Genomic DNA, 15,867 nt, shown 5'->3' with positions numbered 1-15,867 from the left:
CCCCCCCACTGACCTCTCTATCCCCCCCACTGACCTCTCTATCCCCCCCCCCCCACTGACCTCTCTACCCCCCCCCCACTGACCTCTCTATCCCCCCACTGACCTCTCTATCCCCCCCCACTGACCTCTCTATCCCCCCCACTGACCTCTCTATCCCCCAACTGACCTCTCTATCCCCCACTGACCTCTCTATCCCCCCCCCCACTGACCTCTCTATCCCCCCCACTGACCTCTCTACCTCCCCCCCCACTGACCTCTCTATCCCCCACTGACCTCTCTATCCCCTCTACCTCCCCCCCACTGACCTCTCTATCCCCCCCACTGACCTCTCTATCCCCCCCCCCACTGACCTCTCTATCCCCCACTGACCTCTCTATCCCCCCCCACTGACCTCTCTATCCCCCCCACTGACCTCTCTCTCCCCCCCCACTGACCTCTCTATCCCCCCCCACTGACCTCTCTATCCCCCCACTGACCTCTCTATCCCCCCCACTGACCTCTCTATCCCCACTGACCTCTCTATCCCCCCCACTGACCTCTCTCTATCCCCCCACTGACCTCTCTATCCCCCACTGACCTCTCTATCCCCCCACTGACCTCTCTATCCCCCCCCACTGACCTCTCTATCCCCCCACTGACCTCTCTAACCCCCCCACTGACCCCTCTATCCCCCCACTGACCTCTGACCCCCTCTCCTCTCCCCCCCCACTGACCTCTCTCTATCCCCCACTGACCTCTCTATCCCCCCCACTGACCTCTCTATCCCCCCCCACTGACCTCTCTCTCCCCCCCCCCTGACCTCTCTATCCCCCACTGACCTCTCTATCCCCCCACTGACCTCTCTATCCCCCCACTGACCTCTCTATCCCCCCCCACTGACCTCTCTCTCTCCCCCACTGACTGACCTCTCTATCCCCCCCACTGACCTCTCTATCCCCCCCACTGACCTCTCTATCCCCCCCCCCACTGACCTCTCTATCCCCCCCCACTGACCCTCTATCCCCCTGACCTCTCTACCCCCCCCACTGACCTCTCTATAACCCCCCACTGACCTCTCTATCCCCCCCACTGACCTCTATCCCCCCCACTGACCTCTCTATCCCCCCACTGACCTCTCTATCCCCCCCACTGACCTCTCTATCCCCCCCACTGACCTCTCTATCCCCCACTGACCTCTCTATCCCCCCCACTGACCTCTCTATCCCCCCCACTGACCTCTCTATCCCCCCACTGACCTCTCTATCCCCCCCCACTGACCTCTCTCTCCCCCCCACTGACCTCCTCTCTATCCCCCACTGACCTCTCTCTCCCCCCACTGACCTCTCTACCCCCCACTGACCCTCTCTCTACCCCCCACTGACCTCTCTATCCCCCACTGACCTCTCTATCCCCCCACTGACCTCTCTATCCCCCCACTGACCCCTCTATCCCCCCACTGACCTCTCTATCCCCCCCACTGACCCCTCTATCCCCCCACTGACCCCTCTATCCCCCCACTGACCCCTCTCTCTCTGCCCCCCCCACCTCCTCTCTATCCCCCCACTGACCTCTCTATCCCCCCACTGACCTCTCTACTCCCCCCCACTGACCCCTCTATCCCCCCCACTGACCCCTCTATCCCCCCACTGACCTCTCTATCCCCCCCACTGACCTCTCTATCCCCCCCACTGACCTCTCTATCCCCCCCACTGACCTCTCTATCCCCCCCACTGACCTCTCTATATCCCCCCACTGACCTCTCTATACCCCCCACTGACCTCTCTATCCCCCCCCCACTGACCTCTCTATCCCCCCCACTGACCTCTCTATCCCCCCCCCCACTGACCTCTCTACCCCCCCACTGACCTCTCTCTATCCCCCACACTGACCTCTCTATCCCCCCCACTGACCTCTCTATCCCCCCCACTGACCTCTCTATCCCCCCACTGACCTCTCTATCCCCCCCACTGACCTCTCTATCCCCCCCACTGACCTCTCTATCCCCCCACTGACCTCTCTATCCCCCCACTGACCTCTCTATCCCCCACTGACCTCTCTCTATCCCCCCCCCACTGACCCCTCTATCCCCCCCACTGACCTCTCTATCCCCCCACTGACCTCTCTCTCCCCCCCACTGACCTCTCTATCCCCACCACTGACCCACTGACCCCTCTATCCCCCCACTGACCTCTCTATCCCCCACTGACCCCTCTACCCCCCACTGACCCTCTATCCCCCACTGACCCCTCTATCCCCCCCCACTGCTCTATGTCCCCCTGCTTCCAGCCCCAGCACGACCTCCCTATCCCCCCCCACACTGACCTCTCTATCCCCCCCACTGACCTCTCTATCCCCCCACTGACCTCTCTCACCCAAAATGACCCCGGCGCCCACGGACCCTCTCTATGGAGAACCCTGACTGACCGCTCTATACCCCCCCCACTGACCTCTCTATCCCCCCCTGACCTGGGGGGGAGGGGAGGGGTGGGTGGGGGTGGGGGTGGGTATCCCCCCCCACTGACCTCTCTGGGTGGGTGCCTGGCTGACCTGGGGTGGGATGGGGTGGGACCCTCTGGGTGGGTGCTGGGGGTGGGGGACCTCTCTATCCCCCACTGACCTCTTCTGGGGGGGGTGGGGGTGGGGGTGGGGGTGCTGGGGTGGGGGTGGGTGGGGTGACCTCTCTATGGGGGTGGGGGTCTCTATCCCCCACTGACCTCTCTATCCCCCCACTGACCTGGGCTATCCCCCAACCACTGGGTGGTCTCTACCCCCCACTGACCTCTGGGTGGGGTGGGGGACCTGACCCCCACTGGGGTGGGTATCCCCCACTGACCCCTCTATCCCCCCACTGACCTGGGTGCCCCACTGACCCCTCTATGGGGTGGGGGTGACCCCTCTGGGTGCCCCCACTGGGGGTGGGGGTCCCCCCCCACGTGGGTGGGGGTCCCCACTGGGTGGGGGTGGGGGACCCCTCTATCTGGGTGGGGGTGGGTGTGGGATGGGGTGGGGGTGGGTGGGGTGGGGGTGGGTGGGTGCTGGGCGGGGGGGTGGGGGGGGGGGGTGGGGCTGGGGTGGGGGTGGGGTGGGTGTGGTGGGGTGGTGACCCCTGGGGTGGGGGGTGGTGGTGGGGGGGGGGTGCTGGGTGGGGGTGGGGGTGGGGTGGTGGGGGGGGGGTTGGGTGCGGGTGGGGGGGGGGCACTGGGTGGGGCGGGTGGGTGGGGGTGGGTGTGGGTGTGTGTGTGGGTGTGGGTGTGGGGGTGGGTGGGTGTGGGGGTGGGGGTGGGTGGGTGCTGGGTGGGGGGGGTGTGGGTGGGGGGGGGTGGGTGCTGGGGGGGGGGGTGGTGGGGGGGGGGGGGGGGGGGGGGGGGGGGGGGGGGGGGGGCGGGGGGTGGGTGGGGGGGGGGGGGGGGGGGGGGGGGGGGGGGGGGGGGGGGTGGGGGGGTGGATGGGGGGGGGGGGGGGTGGGGTGGGTGGGGGGGGGGGGGGGGGGGGTGGGGGGGGGGGGGTGGGGGGGGGGGTTGGTGGGTGGGGGTGGGGGGGGGGGGTGGGGTGTGGTGGGGCGTGGGGCGGGGTGGGGGTGGGGGGGGGGTGGGGTGGGGGTGGGTGCTGGGTGGGGGGGGGGGTGGGTGCAGGGTGGGGGGGTGGGTGCTGGGTGTGGGTGGGTGGGGGTGGGTGCTGGGTGGGGGTGGGTGGGGTGGGGGTGGTGCTGGGTGGGGGTGGGTGCTGGGTGGGGGGGGGGGGGTGGGGGTGGGTGGGGGGTGTGGGGTGGGGGTGGGGTGGGTGGGGTGGGTGCTGGGTGGGGGTGGGGTGGTGGGGGGGGTGGGGGGTGGGGGTGTGTGTGGGTGGGGGGGGGTGTGTGTGGGTGTGGGTGGGGGTGGGGGTGGGGGGGGTGGGGGGGGGGTGGGGGAGGGGGGGGGGTTGGGGGTTGGGGGGGTGTTGGGGGGGGGGGGGGTGGGGGGGGGGGGTGGGTGTGGGGGGGGGGGGGGGGGGGTGGGGGGGGGGGGGGGGGGGGGGGGGGGGGGGGGGGGGGGGGGGGGGGGGGGGGGGGGGGGGGGGGGTGGGGGTGGGGGGGGGTGGGGGGGGGGGGGGGGGGTGGGGGTGGGTGTGGGGGGGGGTGGGTGTGGGTGGGTGGGGGTGGGTGTGGGTGGGTGGGGTGGGGGTGGGTGCTGGGTGTGGGGTGGGTGCTGGGGTGGGGGTGGGTGGGGGGGGGTGGGTGCTGGGTGGGGGTGGGTGCTGGGTGGGGGTGGGTGTGGGTGGGTGGGGTGGGGGTGGGTGCTGGGGTGGGGGTGGGTGCTGGGTGGGGTGGGTGCTGGGGTGGGGGTGGGTGCTGGGTGGGGGTGGGTGCTGGGTGGGGGGGTGGGTGGGGTGGGGGTGGGTGGCTGGGTGGGGGTGGGTGCTGGGTGGGGGTGGGTGGGGGTGGGTGCTGGGTGGGGTTGGGTGCTGGGTGGGGGTGGGTGGGGGGTGTGGGTGCTGGGGGTGGGGGGGGTGGGGGTGGGTGGGTGCAGGGGGTGGGGGGGGTGCTGGGGTGGGGGGTGGGGTGCTGGTGTGGGTGGGGGGGGTGGGGTTGGGGGTGGGGGGTGGGGTGGGGGTGGGTGGGGGTGGGGTGCTGGGTGGGGGTGGGTGCTGGGTGGGGGTGGGTGCTGGGGGGGGTAGCGGGTGCGGGGAGATTTAAAGGGTGGTGCTGGTTGTGGTGGTGGGGAGAATGGGGCTGGGGTGGGTGACTGGGGTGGGGAGATGGGTGCAGGGGGTGGGGTGGGTGCTGGATGGGGGGGGGGGGGAGGGGAGGGGAGGAATGCAGTGGGTGAGACTGGTCCTTGATGATGCTGCTGGCCTTGCCGAGGCAGCATGAGGTGTAGATGGAGGCGATGGAAGGGAGGTTGGTTTGTGTGATGGTCTGGGCTACGCCACAACTCTCTGCGGTTTCTTGCGGGTCTTGGACGGAGCTGTTCCCAAACCGTGCTGGGATACATCCCGATAAAATGCTCTCTGTGGTGCATCTGTAGAAGTTGGTGAGAGTTGTTGGGGACATGCCGAACCTCCTCAGCCTTCCAGGGAGGGAGAGGCGTTGGTGACCTTTCTCGGCCATTGCTGTGATATGGCTGATACTGGACAAGCTGTTGGAGATATTTATAATGGGGTGTGTGAACTGCTCCAACTCCTCAAACCGATCACAGTCTCCAGCGATCCCCGCACACTAACACTATCCTACACACACACACTGGGGACAATTTACATTTACACCAAGCCAATTAACCTACAAACCTGCACGTCTTTGGAGTGTGGGAGGAAACCGGAGCACCCGGAGAAAACCCACGCAGATCACGGGGAGAACGTGCAAACTCTGTACAGACAGCGCCCGTAGTCAGGATGGAACCCGGGTCACTGGCGCCGTGAGGCAGCAGCTCTACCCGCTGCAATGTCTTGCTGAGGTTGAGGGAGAGGTGGTTGTGTCCGGACCAGGAGGCATTGTGCATGGGGGGGGGGATATCAGGGGTGTGATGGGCGGAGTGGCCTGTGGTGTTGAGCTGACGAGGGTGATTCTGTCCACAGTGCGTCTGACCGCTGCTCCTCCCACTGCTCCAGCATGGAGGAGATGAGGAAGAACATGCAGTACCAGCCACTGGACGTCAACGGTGAGTGTCCCTGACCACTGACCAGTCACCCCCCACTGACCGCTCACCTGCCCCCCCCCCCCCCCCACTACACCTACCCCCCCCACCCACACCACTCACACACCACCCCCCCCCCCCCCCTGGGTGTGTGGGGGGGGGGAGTGTACGAGGAGGGGTGGGTGTGTGGGGGGGGGGGGGGGTGGGGGAGGGGGGGTGTGTGGGGGGAGGGGTGTGTGGGGGGTGGTGTGTGTGTGGAGGGGAGGGTGGGGGGAGGTGGGGTGGGGGGGGGAGGGGTGTGTGGGGGGGGAAGGGTGTGGGGGGAGATTAGGTGTGGGGGGGGGGTGGTGTGTGGGGGGGGTGGTGTGTGGGGGGGGGTGGGTGTGTGGGGGGGGTGGTGTGTGTGTGGGGGGGGTGGTGTGTGTGTGGGGGGTGGTGAGGGGGGGTGGTGTGTGTGGGGTGTGGTGGGTGGTGGAGTGGGTGTGGGGTGTGGTGTGTGGGGGGAGTGGAGTGGTGTGGGGGTGGTGTGTGTGTGTGGGTGTGGGGGGGGTGTGGGTGTGTGGTTGTGGGTGTGTGTGTGTGTGGGTGGGGGGGAGTGTGGTGTTGGGGGGGGTGGGGGGGTGTGGGATGGGTGTGTGTGGGTGGGTGGGGGGAGTGGGTGGGGTGGGGGGGTTTATGTGTGTGGGGGAGGGGGTGTGTGTGGGGGTGGTGGGTGTGTGTGTGTGGGGGGGGTGTGTGGGGGGGTGTGAGTTTTAGTGTGTGGTCACATGGGCTGAGGTACATTCTCACGCTGCAGGTTACGTGTCGGACCCCGCTCAGCACCATGAGGTACAACTCCTGCAGCAGCGGCAGCGGCAGCCCTCGTGACAGCTCGATGAAGCCCCCCCGTCTCCCCGAAGCCCCCGTCTCTCCCCGTCTCCCGTCTCCCCGTCTCCCGTCTCCCCGTCTCCCCGTCTCCCCGTCTCCCCGTCTCCCCGTCTCCCCGTCTCCCGTCTCCCCGTCTCCCCGTCTCCCGTCTCCCGTCTCCCCGTCTCCCCCGTCTCCCCGTCTCCCCGTCTCCCGTCTCCCCGTCTCCCCGTCTCCCCGTCTCCCCGTCTCCCGTCTCCCCCGTCTCCCGTCTCCCCGTCTCCCCGTCTCCCCGTCTCCCCGTCTCCCCGTCTCCCCGTCTCCCCCGTCTCCCCGTCTCCCCCGTCTCCCCGTCTCCCCGTCTCCCGTCTCCCGTCTCCCCGTCTCCCCGTCTCCCGTCTCCCCGTCTCCCCGTCTCCCCGTCTCCCGTCTCCCCGTCTCCCGTCTCCCCGTCTCCCGTCTCCCGTCTCCCGTCTCCCGTGTCCCGTGTCCCGTGTCCCGTGTCCGGTCTCCCGTTTGCTGTCTATCGTCTACTGTCTCCCGTGTCCCGTCTACCGTGTCCCGTCTCCCGTCTCCCGTCTCCCCGTCTCCGTCTCCCGTCTCCCGTCTCCCGTCTCCCGTCTCCCCCGTCTCCCCGTCTCCCCCGTCTCCCGTCTCCCCCGTCTCCCCGTCTCCCCCCGTCTCCCGTCTCCCCCCGTCTCCCCGTCTCCCCGTCTCCCCGTCCGTCCCCGTCTCCCGTCTCCCGTCTCCCCCCGTCTCCCCGTCTCCCCGTCTCCCCGTCCGTCCCCTGTCTCCCCCGTCTCCCCGTCTCCCCGTCTCCCCGTCTCCCCGTCTCCCCGTCTCCTGTCTCCCCGTCTCCCCGTCTCTGTCTCTCCGTCTCCTCGTCTCCCGTCTCCCCGTCTCGTGTCTCCCCGTCTCTGTAACCCACGTCTCCTGTCTCCCCGTCTCCCGTCTCCCCGTCTCCTGTGGTTGGATCTGCGATCACTCAATACAACCGGAGCACCCGTAGAAAACCCACGCAAGTCACGGGGAGAACGTGCAAACTCCGTACAGACAGCACCCGTAGTCAGGATGAACCCGGGTCTCTGTCGCTGTGAGGCAGCAGCTCCACCCGCTGGATGCTTTAACCACACTCCCTTTATCCTGTATCTGTACACTGTGGACGGCTCGATTGTAATCATGTATTGTCTTTCCGCTGACTGGTTAGCACGCAACACAAGCTTTTCACTGTACCTCGGTACATGGGACAATAAACTGAACTGAACTAACGATTCTTGGAATTCTTTGCCACAGACGCCTGTGGATATTTTTAATGTAGAGATAGATAGATTGTTGATTGTGGGGAGAAGGCAGGAGAATGGGGTTAGGAGGGAGAGTTAGATCAGCCACGAATGAATGGCGGCATAGACTCGATGGGCCGAATGGCCTAATTCTGCTCCTATCACTTTTGACCTTATGAAATCTTTAAGTAAATGAGTGCTCGTTACATGGTGACCAGGTGTGTCCCGTGAACAGGTGTGTGCGTGTGCAGGTGTGTGCGTGTGCAGGTGTATCCCGTCAACAGTTGTGTGCGTGTGCAGGTGTATCCCGTCAACAGGTTTGTCCGTGTGCAGGTGTGTGCGTGTGCAGGTGTGCGCGTGTGCAGGTGTGTGCGTGTGCAGGTGTGTGCGTGTGCAGGTGTGTGCGCGTGTGCAGGTGTGTCCGGGTGCACGTTGTATCCCGTCAACCGGTTTGTCCGTGTGCAGGTGTGTGCGTGTGCAGGTGTGTGCGTGTGCAGCGCGTGTGCAGGTGTGTCCGTGTGCAGGTGTGTGCGTGTGCAGGTGTGCGCGTGTGCAACAGGTGTGTGCGTGTGCAGGTGTGCGCGTGTGCAGGTGTGTGCGTGTGCAGGTGTGTGCGTGTGCAGGTGTGTCCGTGTGCAGGTGTATCCCGGTACACTGTGATTAGAGTCTACAGCACAGCAACGGCCCTTCGGCCCACCGCACCCATGCTGATCATCAGTCTACCTCTTTACACCCCTCGTGGCCGCGTGTTCATTAATCCTGGCAAATACATTCACCACATAAATAGATTTATTTATATACTATGGGAATTACAGGAATTAAATAAACGGCCGGGGTGAGTGAACCGCCGACTCCCGGAGATTCCGTCGCTCAGACCCGGGCGGGTAGAGGCCGAGTGTCCGGCCCCGGGGGTCGAGTGGCCGGTCCCGGGGGTCGGGTGGCCGAGTGTCCGGTCCCGGGGGTCGGGTGGCCGAACCGAGTGGCCGGATCCCCTGGCGATCACGGCGACCCTGGAATAGACGCAGAGCTGTCGAGTTACAAACGGCACAAGGCGGAGAGAGAGCGGGGCAGCGGTGTTAAACGGAGGCAATGACACAGGAGAAGGGGATAGGAGCGCAGGCGATGGGCCAAAAGGCCAGAGAGGGGGGGGGGTGGGGGGTGGTGGAGTTCCCGGGATCCGTGGCCGCTGACTGACGGTGGGGAGTTTGTACAGCGGGCAGAGCCGCTGCCTCACAGCGCTACAGATCTCCGCCGCTGTCTGCGTGGAGTTTGCACGTTCTCCCCGTGACCGCGTGGGTTTCCCCGGGTGCTCCGGTTTCCTCCCACATCCCAAAGACGTGCGGGGGGGGGGTGGGTGGGGGTGAATGGGCCCCCAGTAGGGTCGGCATGTAGACGGGTCGGCAGGGTCTGGGTGGGCCGAAGGGCCAGTTTGCGAGACTCTCAAAGCGGGAGCTCGGGGGGTGGGTGCAGCGTTTAGAAGACGCCTGGTTTGTCCTTGGCTTCCGGAAGGAGGTTAATATCCGGGGAAAGCTGGGAGCGATTTGTTGGAACTTGCCGTGCGCCCGCGGGGAGAGGAGGAGAGGGGAGAGGGGAGAGGGGAGGGAGAGAGAGGGGAGAGGAGGAGAGAGAGAGGGAGTGAGGGAGGGGGGGAGAGAGGGAGAGGGTGGCAGAGAAGGGGGGAGGGGGAGAGGGGAGAGGGGGAGGAGGGGAGAAGGGAGAGGAGAGAGGAGGGAGAGGAGAGGGAGAGGGGAGAGGGGGGGAGGGAGGGGGAGAGAGAGAGAGGGGAGGGGAGAGAGGAGGGGGGAGAGGAGGAGAGGGGAGAGGGGAGAGGAGAAGGGGAGGGGGAGGGGGGGAGGGGAGAGGAGAGAGGGGAGGAGGAGAGGGGAGAGGAGAGAGGAGAGAGGGGAGAGGGAGAGAGAGGAGAGGGGAGAGGAGGAGAGGAGGAGAGGAGGAGAGGGGAGAGGGGAGAGGAGAGAGGGGGAGGAGAGGGGGAGAGGGGGAGGAGGGGGAGAGAGGGGAGAGGAGGGAGAGGGGGAGAGGAGGGGAGGAGGAGAGGAGGAGAGGGGAAGAGGAGGAGAGGAGGAGAGAAGAGGAGAAGAGGAGAGGAGGGGTGGAGGAGAGGAGGAGAGGGGGAGAGGGGGAGAGGAGAGGGAAGAGCAGAGAGGAGGAGAGGAGGAGAGGAGGAGAGGAGAGAGGAAGAGGGGGGAGGAGGAGAGAGGGGAGGGGGGCGGGGGAGAGGAGGAGGGAGAGGATAGAGGAGGGGGGAGAGGATAGAGGAGGGGGGGGAGAGAGGGGGAGCGGGGGAGTGGCCGCGGGTCCGTACCGTGGACGGCGACTCTCAGGGCCCGGCTGAGTCCCCGGCGGAGTTCGGCCCGTCCTGGGCTCCGGGTTCGGGACAGACGGGGGAGCCGGTGGTCGGAGTGTCCGCATGTGGGGGGTCTCCGGGTCCCGGGACCGGGCTGCGCCGTGGCGGGGTGCCGGGATCAGCCGCCACGCCACGCCGCATTACCCCCGCCGTTTCCCCGCCACTTCCCGCCGCTTGCCCGCTCCCGGTGCCCGGCCACCGTCCCCCCGGCTCCCCGCGTTTCATCACCGCCGTCCTCCCCCGCTTCTGGACAGCACGGTGCCCCGTCCCGCGTCTCTGAGCCGCTCCCCGGCGCCTGTTCTGGACACGACTCCCCCGAGGCCGGTACTCCCGGCGCCGCCCCGCGGTCCTGCATTTGTGGCCCCGTCTCTCTGCCCCCCGACTCCACTTGCTCGCGCCGGCCACGCAATTTAAACACAGGCTCCTCGCCCTGAGGCTCCTCCTCCACATCCCCGCCCTGTGATTCCAACACGCCCTCACGGTCCTGCATTTCAATATCCACCGTCCCGTCCCACGTTTCAATCTCCAATGCGCTGCTCTCCGATTCTTCCTGTGCTTCAATGTCCAGCGATACTAACACGTCCTCATTGTCCTGTGCTTCAATCTCTAATGACCCGTCCTGTGTTGCAATTCTTTCCTCAATGTCCTGCGTTGCTGCCTCTCCTTCCTTGTCCCGCGTTTGCACGTCCTCCTCAACACCCACCTTCCTCCTTTCTCCGCCTCCCGCCCCCTCCTGCGTTTCTCCCGCCCCCTCCTGCGTTTCTCCCGCCCCCCTCCTGCGTATCCCGACTCCCCCGCCCGCGTATCTCCGGCCCCGGCCCGCGTATCTCCGTATCTCCGGCTCCGGCCCGCGTATCCCCGACTCCGGCCCGCGTATCTCCGCTCCGGCCCGCCTATCTCCGACTCCGGCCCGCGCATCTCCCGGCTCCGGCCCGCGTATCTCCGGCCTCGGCCCGCGTATCCCCGGCCTCGGCCCGCGTATCTCCGGCTCCGGCCCGCGTATCCCCAGACTCCGGCCCGCGTATCTCCGGCTCCGGCCCGCCTATCTCCGACTCCGGCCCGCGTATCTCCCGCCCCGGCCCGCGTATCCCGGCTCCGGCCCGCGTATCCCCGGCCCCCGGCCCGCGTATTTCCCGCCCCCGTGGCCCGGTGTCTCTACGTACTCCTCTGTCCGCCCACAGGCCGCGTCTTCCTCCACCTCACCACCCTGTGTTTCTGTCTCCCTGCCCCGTGGTGACGGCCCTGTCCCGCCGGCCCGCGGTTGTCGGTCTGCGCTACTGTGCTGTGTTTCTGCCGCGGTTCCTGGTTCCCGTTCCCGGGTTCCCGATGCAGCCCCAGTCTCCTTTGCATCCGCCCCCCCGGCCCCCCCAGGCCACTCCGGCCCCCCCCCGGCCACTCCGCCCCCTCCGGCCACTCAGGCCCCCCCCGCCCCATCCACCCCCTCCGCCCCCCCTGGCCACTCCGCTCCCTCCGGCGGATCCACCCCCTCCGGCCCTTCGGCCCCTTCCGCCTCCTCTGGCCCTTCCGCCCCTTCCGCCCTCTCCGGCCCTTCCGCCCCTTCCGCCCTCTCTGGCCCTTCCGCCCCTTCCGGCCCTCTCCGGCCCTTCCGCCTCCTCCGGCCCTTCCGCCTCCGGCCCTCCGCCCTCTCCGGCCCTTCCGCCCCCTCCTGTGTCCGAGTCTCCGGCGCGCCGTCCCCTGACCCCCGGCGCCGTGTCCCCACAGACGGCGCCTGCGTTTCCGATGCAGTCTCGCCGCCCGCCGACGCCACCTCGGTCTCGCTGCCCGGAGGCTCTGGCTCAGTCTCGGCATCTCGCCTCTCGACACCAGCCTCCCTGTCCGGTGCTTCCGGCCCCGTGTCCTGCGCGTCAACTCTTCCCTTCTCATCATATGTTTCCCCCTCCACACATTCGGCGTCGCACACGCCACCCACAGCGCCAGAGCCCTGAGTTTTATCGGCACATTCAGTGTCCCGTGGTTCATCCACGGACTCAGTGTCCCGTGTTTCATCCACGGACTCAGTGTCCTGTGTTTCATCCACGGACTCAGTGTTCTGTGTTTCATTCACGGACTCAGTGTCCTGTGTTTCATTCACGGACTCAGTGTCCCGTATTTCATTCACGGACTCAGTGTCCTGTGTTTCATTCACGGACTCAGTGTCCCGTGTTTCATTCACGGACTCAGTGTCCCGTGTTTCATTCACGGACTCAGTGTCCCGTGTTTCATTCACGGACTCAGTGTCCCGTGTTTCATTCACGGACTCAGTGTCCCGTGTTTCATTCACGGACTCAGTGTCCCGCGTTTCATTCACGGACTCAGTGTCCTGTGTTTCATTCACGGACTCAGTGTCCTGTGTTTCATTCACGGACTCGGTGTCCTGTGTTTCATCCACGGACTCGCTCACTTCCGCGTTCCCCGCTGTCCCGCCACCCGGCGCCTCCTCCTCTGCCTCTCTGTCCCGCGTCTCCTCCACGCCCTCGCCGGGTTGTGTGTCCAGCACAGACTCGCTGTCCGGCGCTTCCACGACCCCATCAATGTCCAGACTTCCCACCACAGACTCGCTCAGTTGCTGGTCTGCTAAAGCCTCGCTGTCCGGCCTCTCTCCACCGGCCTCGCTGTCCGGAGTTTCACAATCCACACTGCCTTGTCTCTCGACTCCCACCCGAGTTTCCACACCGGCCTGGCACACCTGCGCTTCCAACCCAGTCCCACCTCCACGCGTTTCAAGCCCAGCTTCACCGCCCTGTGTTTGTGGCGCAGCCTCGTCTTGTGCCTCCACCTCGGTCTCGCTGGCCCGCGATTCCCACACAGTCTCCATGTCCGGTGTGTCCAGGCCGCTCGCCCTCGGCCACCAGTCCCGCGATTCACCCACAGTCTCCATGTCCAGTGTTTCCAGCGCAGTTTCCCAGCCCCATGTGTCCAGTGCAGTCACCCGGCGCAGTGTCTCCACCGCCGCCTCGTCTTCCTGGGCCCCGAACACCCAGCGCAGAGTCTCAGCCTGGGAGTCTGTCATTGAAAGCCAGTCCGGCCTTCCCGCGGCCGGAGTTTCCTGAACAACCCCCTCGTCCTGAGGCTCCAGCGGCCCGGCCTGTAGTTGCGTCGCAGCCCCCGCGACCCCCGCCCCGCTCGGTGCCGCCGCCTCCCGCCTCCCCTCCCGGCGCCCCCGTCGCCGGCTCATCCCTCGGCCTGTCCCGGGGCCCCGACACCGGTCCCGCCGCCCGGGGCAGCCCGTCCGCGCCCGGGGCCCGTGGTTCCGCAGCCGAGCTCGGCCCGCGAGATCTCCCCGTCTCTCCACCGTCTCCCCCAGCCTCGACCTCTCCCCTCTCCCCTCCCCAGTCTCTCCCCCGTGCCCACTCTCTCGCCCCCCCCCCCCTCTCTGCCCCCTCCCCCGTCTCCCCCCACTCTCTCCCCCCTCCCCCCCCCTCTCTCCCCCCTCCCCCATCTCCATTCCCCCCCTCCCCCATTTCTCCCCCCGCCCCAATCTCTCGCCCCGCCCCCCCGTGTGTCTCCCCCTGCCTCGTCCTCTTCCCCGGACTCACCGTCCCATTGCCCCCCGTCTCCCCCCTCGCTGCCCCTGCGCGGGTCTCCGGGCTTCCGCCCGCCCGCTGCCGCTGCGACCCCCGCCACGGGCCCGCCCGCCGGAGGCTGCTCTCCCCGCCCCGGGCGAGCCCCGTGTCCCCTCCCCGTCCCCACCCGGGACAGCTGCCGCTCTGTGGCCGGTTCTGCCCCGCCCGGCTCCGGGACCCCTTCCCGCCGGTCCCCCGCCCCCGGTACTAACCCCGGGAACTCTGCCCCCGGGACTAACACCGGACCACCCGCGCCCGGGACCCCGTCTCCCGGTACCGGCTCTCCCGGTTCCCCCGCCCCCGGGAATTCTGCTCCCGGTACTACCTGCGGCGGCCCCTCCCCCGGGACCACTTCTCCCGGTACCGGCTCACCCGGTAGTAACCCCGGCCCGTCCGCTCCCGGGACCGGCTCCGGATCCGGTTCTCCCGGTATTAACCCCGGGTCCGGTTCCGGGAACGAGCCCCCCGGTTCCCCTCCCTCCGGTTCCATCTCCCCCGGGACCAGCCCCGGGATGTCCGCTCCAGGTGGAAGCTCCACGGTCTCGTCTCCCGGGACCAGCTCTCCCGGCACCGATTCCGGGGCCTTGCCGCCGGCTGCTGCCTCCGGAACGGCCGGAACTGGCTCCGGTTCCCCCTCTACTTCCCCCGGTATTGACATCGCAGTCCCCGCTCCCGGTTCCATCTCCGGTAATTCCGCCGCCGGCTCCCCTTCTCCCTCCACCCCCTCCCCCAGTACCGACTCCGGGGACTCTATCCCCGGGACCCCCGGTACCGGGAACTCTAGCCCCGGGACCCCCGGTACCGGGAACTCTATCCCCGGGACCCCCGCCCCCGGTACCGGGAACTCTATCCCCGGGACCCCCGCCCCCGGTACCGGGAACTCTAGCCCCGGGACGAACTTCGGAACCGCCGCGTCCGGTACCGGCTCCAGGTTGTCCGCCACCGGATCTCCGTCTCCCGGTACCGGCGCTCCCGCTGGTTCGCTTCCATCTCGCCCATTGGCTCCGCTCCCACCTCTCTCCTCCCGCGGCTCCAGCCCCTCCATGTCTGACCACGTTCCCCCCTCCCCCCGGTAGTTGGTTCGCTCCTCGCCCCCGGGACTCGGGCATTCCCGGTCTCCGCTCCCCGGGGCCACCTCCCCCAGACCGGACCCCTCCTCCCCGAGACCCCCCTCCGTCTCAAACCCTCCCCCCATCCTGAAACACGCGGTGTCCCCGCCCCTCGAGGCTCCCCCGGTCTCCTCCCCGGTGCTTCCCTCGGCCTCCCCGCTGCCTTCTCGCTCCTGGCTCGGACCGGCGCCCTTCGGCCCGTCCACCCCCGCCTCGGAAGCCGGAGCGCCGGTCGGCCAGGAGGTGTGTCCCGTCGCTGGTGTAGGCGGCGAGACGGTCGGTACCGGGTCTGTTCTCGCCGCTCCAGGCTCCCGCCGGCGGCGGCGGCGGCGATTCTCATCTGTAACGGGGGGAGAGGGCGACCGTCAGCCCGAACTTCCCACCGACCGGCGGCCGAGGCAGCGCTGTCTCCGAGCGCCGGTCTAGCGGGGGCTAAAGGAGATGTGTGGGGGAGATAATATTTCACACAGAGGGTGGTGGGCGCCTGGATCGCGCTGCCAGGGGGTGGACGTCAAATATTGTGCCTCGTTTCAAGAATTAGGCATGCAGGTGCAGCAGGTAGTGAAGAAAACGAATGGTATGTTAGCTTTCATTGCAAAAGGATTTGAGTATAGGAGCAGGGAGGTTCTACTGCAGTTGTACAGGGTCTTGGTGAGGCCACACCTGGAGTATTGCGTACAGTTTTGGTCTCCAAATCTGAGGAAGGATATTATTGCCATAGAGGGAGTGCAGAGAAGGTTCACCAGACTGATTCCTGGGATGTCAGGACTGTCATATGAAGAAAGACTGGATAGACTTGGTTTATACTCTCTAGAATTTAGAAGATTGAGAGGGGATCTTATAGAAACTTAAAAAATTTTTAAGGGGTTGGACAGGCTAGATGCAGGAAGATTGTTCCCGATGTTGGGGAAGTCCAGGACAAGGGGTCACAGTTTAAGGATAAGGGGGAAATCCTTTAAAACCGAGATGAGAAGAACTTTTTTCACACAGAGAGCGGTGAATCTCTGGAACTCTCTGCCACAGAGGGCAGTTGAGGCCAGTTCATTGGCTATATTTAAGAGGGAGTTAGATGTGGCCCTTGTGGCTAAGGGGATCAGGGGTTATGGAGAGAAGGCA

At 66.9% G+C, this 15,867-nt stretch overlaps 1 protein-coding gene across 1 annotated transcript in view; it reads right to left on the bottom strand.

Moving 5' to 3' along the window:
* Positions 1 to 11,493: 11,493 nt before the first annotated feature.
* The window catches only part of erich3 (glutamate-rich 3), a 36,143-nt gene continuing 31,769 nt past the window's right edge, over positions 11,494 to 15,867 (bottom strand). The window contains exons 12-13 of the mRNA XM_055631586.1: positions 13,616 to 15,091; positions 11,494 to 13,340 (exon numbers count right to left, since the gene is read on the bottom strand). Coding sequence (XP_055487561.1) covers positions 11,494 to 13,340; positions 13,616 to 15,091 — 3,323 coding nt within the window. The remainder of the gene's footprint in view (positions 13,341 to 13,615; positions 15,092 to 15,867) is intronic.

Source organism: Leucoraja erinacea, unplaced genomic scaffold, assembly GCF_028641065.1.
Source record: "Leucoraja erinacea ecotype New England unplaced genomic scaffold, Leri_hhj_1 Leri_813S, whole genome shotgun sequence".
Taxonomy (NCBI): Eukaryota; Metazoa; Chordata; class Chondrichthyes; order Rajiformes; family Rajidae; genus Leucoraja; species Leucoraja erinaceus.
This window is presented reverse-complemented; position numbering and strand designations above follow the sequence as displayed.